Source organism: Zonotrichia albicollis, chromosome 6, assembly GCF_047830755.1.
Source record: "Zonotrichia albicollis isolate bZonAlb1 chromosome 6, bZonAlb1.hap1, whole genome shotgun sequence".
Lineage (NCBI taxonomy): Eukaryota > Metazoa > Chordata > Aves > Passeriformes > Passerellidae > Zonotrichia > Zonotrichia albicollis.
The window spans coordinates 41938580-41945963 of record NC_133824.1 but is presented as its reverse complement, the minus strand read 5'-3'; the positions used below and the strand labels follow the sequence as shown (position 1 = coordinate 41945963).

Below are 7384 nucleotides of genomic sequence, written 5' to 3'. Positions count from 1 at the left end.
AACCAGAAATGCTCTGGTCACTTTGTATTACAAACTGCTCAGTGGAACATTATCATTATAATAAATAGTCAGAGAAACAGTGCATTAGGGCACGAACTTCTCAAATTAATAAACATATCCAGTGAAATATCTTTTGAAAAAACATCATAGAAAAATTTACAAGCTAGGGACCCCCTAGACAAGAACATCTTTCCTAAAGCAATGATTGTGGAGTCTTTTCTATACAAGCATGTCAAAAGGCCACCAAAATAGATTTTTCTACATGATTCCAGTGATCGCTAAGGTCAGGGAAATGGGACAAGAGTGAAAACTGGCAAAAGAAAAATAGAAAGTAAGTAGGATTTATGAATGGTCTTACACAAAAATGCCTTGTACATCCATGGAGAGATGGCAGAAATCTGAAGAGATGAAAGGGCAGCTGACAGATATGGAATGACAGGCCACAAAAATGTTTCTCATCACCATCAAGTCAGAACCAGGAAAGCCAAAAGGCAGAGAATTTTGCTGTGCAAATGGAAGGCGCAACTGTACCACATCTGCCTGTAGAAGATTCAGTGAAAGGTTTGTACACAGAAATAGCCAGATGCTTGACTTGTGTCAGAGAAAGCAGAACGTGCAGAAAACACACCAAGTCCATCTTTTGGACAGCAGCATATTAACAAATTAACTTGGAGGTGGGCTGGACAAAATGAGCGTGGTCAAAGTGGCCAGGAGGGAACAAGTGAGTGAATCATTGGCACAGATGTGAAAGTCAGTGAAGGCTGAAGGTAATGAAGCATCTATTTCAAAAACTACATAAAAGGAGTATCTGCAGAGTTAAAGGCAGACCCTAAGAAGAGCTAATGGCTAGCCTCTGGACGAAGGGCACCATTTAATGGTTTCTTTCCTTTTCCCATGTCCCCCTCCCTTTCTTTTTTCCTTTTCTTCTTTTATTTCTGATTGCTTTTATCCCCCAGTTTATTGCTGATAAAAACACAGAACCAGCAGCCCTACATGCCTTCATAAGAAAATTCTGTTTCTATGTCTGTGTCAGTCCTTCCCAGCATGGAAGAGTATTAGAATGATGTGTATTAGACATCTACAAATTGCCTCTAACAATATTTAGATCAAGCACTGTGGCATGTTCTCAAACCAAAGGATTTGTGTTTGGTGAAGTGAGGGAAGATTACTCCATGTTGGTGGTTTAGTGAAACCACATATAATGTTGCATTTACTCTTCTCTTTTAAAACATGAGTACTCAAAGTACAAACCAAACCCACAGAACTCACATGGAACACAGCAGAATCCCAAGGGAATTTCAGTTGCACTCACAGCAACTCTAATCAAAGTTCAGAGTCAGGTTATGCAGGATTTTTCCCAAAATATTAAATATACAAGACAGAGGGACAACAAAAGTCTGAACAAATCTGTTTTGGTCAAACAACACAAGAAGGGGCTACTGCTCTCCTTCTGTCTGCAATAATTATCCAGGCTTTTCTCAAGATAATTGAAGTGACAGCAGCAATCTAGAGCTTCATTAAACTGGAGAAGAGTAAAATAAATATTTCTAGGTAAAATAAAGCTGCAGAGATACAGTAAGAGAAAATTAGATAAAATAAGACTGGAGAGAATTCTGGAGAAAGAAGAGAATTAGAGTTGCTCCTTATTGCTGAGTGGAATCCTCAGATGGAAGAATCAACGTTAGCAAATAAGGCACTCTGGGTGAGATTCACTGCACTTAACTTCAGCCACCCAAAAAATCAAGCAACTTAGCTACAGACCACTAGCCTCTGTATTTCTCAAAAGCCAACAGAGACATCTGCATCTCTCCAGCAGAGTGAGATATCCATCTCATGCAAACACTGGTGTGAAAATCAAGTCTGTCTCGCTTTGGTGATAATAAAGGGAGACCAGGGGATTGTCCCAGCCTTGGCATATCAGTTTTATGTAGCTGAAGACAGGTTATATTAAATCACATCTTCACAACTGGTCTGAAGGCAAAGCAAAGAAAACTAGAAACAAGGAAGCTGCAAATATCACTGTAGCCTAGCTTCAGGCTACAAACAGTCTGCTTCTAAACCAGCCTGTGCCCTGGAAGCTTATCACTAAAATCTTTAAAAGCTCCTCGTTTCTTATTCTTCTTTCTCATTCCTTCTACCAGCAAATAAACAGAAGTTGGCTTACAGACAAGCCAAGTATCTTGAAGTCAAGTTATTCAAGAGAGAGCTCCACATTTTAGGGAAATGTTAAGATGTTTTAGTACAGCTCTCATATTGCCTATGTGCTCTTAGCAAAACTCCACAATACTTCAAATTATTACTTCTTTTTTACCTTAAATTAGTGCTACTCTACTCTTTTGTTATAGACAAAGTTACAGTAGGTAGGAGACCACCACATTTTAGGGAAATGTTAAGATGTTTTAGTACAGCTCTCATATTGCCTATGTGCTCTTAGCAAAACTCCACAATACTTCAAATTATTACTTCTTTTTTACCTTAAATTAGTGCTACTCTACTCTTTTGTTATAGACAAAGTTACAGTAGGTAGGAGACCAAAGCAGATCAAGTCACAACTCTTTAAACAGCATCAGGGCTGGACCACAAACAAAATTCAGGCATCTCAGCCACCTTCCCTTGATTATTTGAAAGCTGTAAAAACCTCTCAAAGAACAATGTAATACTACACAGAAGGAGATTTAGACTTTACTTCTCCCAGAGAGCAGCAAAACACAAATTACTATGTTTTTCTGGTCTTTTCAGGCCATCTGGTTGTTCAGGGTGTCACATAAAATAAAAGGCAATAAGCATCCCTCTAAACTTTTGTATTTTTAATAGCAACAACTCTGCCATTAGTGCAAAAGATCTGCAATTTTAAATTATAAGAAACAGGCTTGATATAAACTGCTTTCTGCAGAAAAACATGGAACTGTATTAGTAGTTAAAAGGGAAGTCTAGGCATTGGGCAAAATCTCAATAAAGACAAAGCTTGGTAAGTGGAATGTATGATGGCATCATCTCAATAGACAGCTGTACCTCCTAAACTATAAAAGAACCATAAGAATCACATTCATTTTTCCACATTTTCAAGGAGCAAGCTGTCATGTGCTCCCGGCAGCCCATCCAATTGCTGTTCAACCCACAGAAATGTGTGTCTGGCTTTCAAGGGAGTGAGCTGGATAAAAATCAGACACATTGCAGTGCTAACACAATATACAGGTAAGAAACACCATACGTGTTTGATATTAAGTACAAAGCCATGGTGCTAAAGGCATGCTCATTTCAAAGTTAGCCTCCAGTCAACAACCTGCCCTCACTCCACCTTGACATCATTAGTAGCTCTCCTCAGGCAGCAGACCTAAACCACTCAGTCCCCTCAGCAGAGGTTTTACACAAGTGAAAAGGGAGCTGACTTCAGGTCATGTGTCTGTGGTTCATCCTGCTACCTGGAAAGAGCCACTTTCAATGTCCTCAAACAATTCATCACAGCAAATGCACAAAGCCTGCACTGTGTGGACATCTCTAAACTAATATGTTATGTGAACTATTATTTTTTTCCCAGCAGAAGCCCTGGTTATAGGACCTTCTCTCTGGCTAGGTTTGTATCTTGTGCAATACAGCAGGGACTTCAAACTGGGTCACGGCCTCAAGGCCAGCTGTCAGAATATCCAATTACAATCCATAACCACCTACTGAAGAGAGTCAGAAAATCAAATTGAGAATACAATATGCCTAGTGGGAGCTTAGGCATGTGCAGTACTGCAAAATGCAGCAATGAGGCTACACATCTCCTTTGCACTTAAATTTCACTTGGGAAAGTCTAATTTCTAGTTTGTACTTCCATGTCAGTGTCTACCCCGCAAACAGAAGAGCAGCACAGAGCACATCTAATCTTCTCTGTTTCATTTCCACAGCATATAAGTAGCCAGGAGTTACAAAATGGGAAGGGAAAGGAATCACGTCTATGATAATTTCCAAGGGAAATGTAGCACATCTGCCAGAGCCTGCGAACTGTCTGTGGAGAAGGAGCCCCACATCCAGCAATGCAGAGAAGTGGGGAAAAACACAGTAAGATGTCACTTAGCAAAAAAAGCTGTAGCAGATCCATGCAAGCCTGCTGTGCATTTTCCTGTGCACTGTTTTTAGCATCAGGCAAATAACTGAGCCCACCCCTAGAGGAAGTGCTATCTTGCCAAATTACAATGACAATAGAAATTTTGTTCTGTTCTCGCAGGGCACTTCAAAGCAGGAGCTGAATGGCTCACTGCACAATTAATATGTATCTATTCGAAAGAATCACTCCACATTACATCAAATAAACAGTTTAGGTTACCACTCAGTCTAGTTTATGATAGAATTTATTTTTTCCTTCTCAGCTATGCACAGTCATTTTAAACCAAAAAAAAAAAAAGGAAGAAATTTGCAAAATTATATCCTAGGATTTAAAAAACAACAGACTTGCAACTACAGATTTCTTGGGCAGATGCACCCATGCAGTTTTGTGGTGGAACTGAAGCCCTGTAGGATGGAGATGGTTGCTTTGCTCTGTGTTGGTAGCAAGGACAGAAATCTACTGCAAGGATTATCTGCTCACATTTCTGTTTCCATGGGGAAACATGAAAGGTATTAACTATGTCTAAAGCTCACAGGTGCTGCACAAGGTTTTTGTTTTGGTTTTACTCAAACTTGTCAATTCCTTCCCAACAGGAAAGCATCTCCAACTCAACACAGAACAAAACCTGGGCTCACGACTTTGTGCAAGACTGAACGTTACTGGGCCACTGACAATACATGAGGATTATATCATACACGAAGCAGCTGCAGTGCAGAGAGGATTAAGCATTAAAGATGCTTTTTTCTACACCTGTAGAAGACAAGAAAATCTTTGAATTTTGGTCACTTAAGTACAGGACAAAAACACCTGACAGAAATTAATTAATGGAGAGATTTGTCCTGAAGCTCTGACCATGGCTCTAGTGTCTGTTCCATCAGGATATCAGACGTGGCAGAGAGTGATATTCATTCAGAACTTACATCCCTGCCTCTCACAGTGACAGGCATTCAATGTGTCACAGTGCTTCAACTCTGTATGACCAGAACTAGACAATCACAGTCTCACCACAGGGCCAGAGACTGCAGTTTCATGACCCTCTGTACTGTGTGAAACAGAACATGCAGAAAATACCTTACACCCAGTGCTTAGTAAGAGGTCACCCACGCAAGGCAGAATGTCAGAGCTCACCTAGAAGAGTGTGAGTTATCCAAGTGTCCCATGGGACCATGTGGTGCCAGGGCCATTTGTGCCCGTGCATTCTGGGCAGTAAAGCATAACCACCTCAAATTTGCACACACTTCAAACTGACCTAAGTGATGACACAAACAAAAGGAGGGGACAGCTGTGATTCATCTGACCTACAACGTTACCTCCAAGACCTAGAACGGAAGGGCATCTTCAGCACAGGCCTAGGAAAAGTCATAGATGAACACAGAAGCAAGAATATGAGAATCCCCTCAAACTGCATTCCAGGCCTACATGTAGCTTTCACAGCACTAAGCAAATCAAAGAGCAGGAGAAAGGACAGTCAGCAGGATGAGCAGGCGCATGCAGATGAAATGGTGCTTCTTCCTACTTTGCTGGCTGAAGTCTAAAACAAGAGACCCCACTGGGCTCTCAGGAATTCTCTCATCAAGGAAGAACAGCTAGGGTGGAAAAGGATATTTTGGAAATGCTTTGGTGCTTAACATATTTCATACAGCGACCCTTTGTAGAACACTGGTCTATTTATAAGCATGAACTTTAAGGCAACCACACAGACCAGGCTATAGATGACTGTCAGTCCTTGGCAACTTACAGAAAATACTTATGATATAACAAAAACTGAAGAGATAGTCCATATGGTTATACTTACCTACAATTTCCTCTCTTCTGACTGCTATTCTCTTCCCTCTGAAGGGCTGTTTGCACTGAACAAAAGTGAGTGTTCTGGGGTTTATCTCTGAAGGTATCCTTTTCTGCAGAACACAATTCTCCAACTCAGAACCAAGAATTGAAATGTGTAAACCATCCACATGGACATCTTATGTAAAATAGCTTTGTGTTTAAATGGGCTTTAGTTTGAACTTCTCCCTTTCATTGTCCCTTAGCAATTTGCAAGGCTGCGTTTTGGTCAAATTTCAAGACACACAATATGAATGCGCATTACTGTTGAGTGAAGTCTAAAAAAACTGCTTGTTGATATTAAACAAGTGAGGGCTTTTTCCCCCCCCCATGCTTAACAAGTAATCTGAGATCAATTCCAGCAATCATAAGCTAGTGTTAGAAATGCAAAGAGAGAAATCAAGGAAACAAGTGGTGACTGAGTTGCTGAGTTTCTGATTAAACTGGTAGATTTTCTCACTGCTACGCAAACATCGCCACAGAACAAAAGTAGCTGCAGCTCAGCAGTGCTGATATTAGGATGCCTTATTTTGCAAAGTTTCAAGTTGTGATCTTGGTGTATCACAATGGCTCAGATGGTGGCACCCCTGCAAGTGTCACAGTGCAGTTGTAACAGTGACAGCACTGTAGTACTGCACTGTGAGAGCTTTAAAATACATAGCTCGATAAAAGCTATAGCATAGCTGTAGTCAGAGAGAGTTCGGGGTGAACTAACCCTCCTTTCTGGGCAGGATTTGTGGATTGCAAGTTTCCTCTGTGCTGCAACTGTTGTACTTGAGTTAACCCACTTGTACCTGGTTCAACTGTGCCTACTTGCACTGTACTGTAGTGCAAACGCACTCTAATAAAACTCCTGTGGGTCATGTGCCTTGTCTTGTCTGTCTCAGCCTGTGCCTATTGTTACAGGGACTCTTAAACTCACCACTGTGTGGGAGTTTGAATGGGATAGCTCTAGAGCTGCTCAGACACCAAAAGGGTTGGGTCATTTGAGCACCTAGAAACGAAGTAAGAAGTGGTAACGTTATCACATTCACACTGATGGCATTTGCAGCCACTGTTGCCCTCTGCCTCATACAATATTGTTCTGTGAACTAACAGGACCCATTTCAAAGAAGAAAACAGACAGCTGACAGAGCTATGACAAAAGATGAAACCAAGCAATAAAAAAAAAAAAACAGAAAAAAATTCCCATGATTCAGACTTCAAACACAAACTCCAGAGAGGTTTATGTCAAGTGTGTGCACCAAAGGCAAGCCATGTTTTCTCAGAAGGGCTGATGAAACACAATGCTCTTACCCAAGGTTGGCTCTGCATGGCTGGGCTGGTGCTAATTTCCAACGGCAATACTGAATAAAAACAATTCAAAAAACCCCACAACTAAACCTCACACAAACTGAAAAGTATTAACACCACAAACTGCACCCTCAGTCTCATCCACATGGCTAAGCCATTAGTCTGATTTCTGCCAAG

The 7384-nt window shown here is 40.9% G+C and overlaps 2 protein-coding genes across 8 annotated transcripts in view; one reads left to right on the top strand and one right to left on the bottom strand.

Moving 5' to 3' along the window:
* KCNC1 (potassium voltage-gated channel subfamily C member 1) overlaps nt 1-6777 on the top strand; it is a 123533-nt gene extending 116756 nt beyond the window's left edge. For 2 of the 4 annotated variants that reach the window (XM_074543353.1, XM_074543351.1), the window contains 2 exons: nt 3068-3195; nt 4684-4817. In XM_074543353.1, coding sequence (XP_074399454.1) covers nt 3068-3150 — 83 coding nt within the window. In that variant the 3' untranslated portion in view covers nt 3151-3195; nt 4684-4817. Of the gene's footprint in view, nt 1-3067; nt 3196-4683 lie in introns of all 4 variants that reach the window. The other 2 variants (XM_014266711.3, XM_014266710.3) reach the window with 1 other exon arrangement.
* SERGEF (secretion regulating guanine nucleotide exchange factor) overlaps nt 1-7384 on the bottom strand; it is a 150291-nt gene that overhangs the window by 12433 nt on the left and 130474 nt on the right. The gene's annotated exons all lie outside the window — the stretch shown is intronic.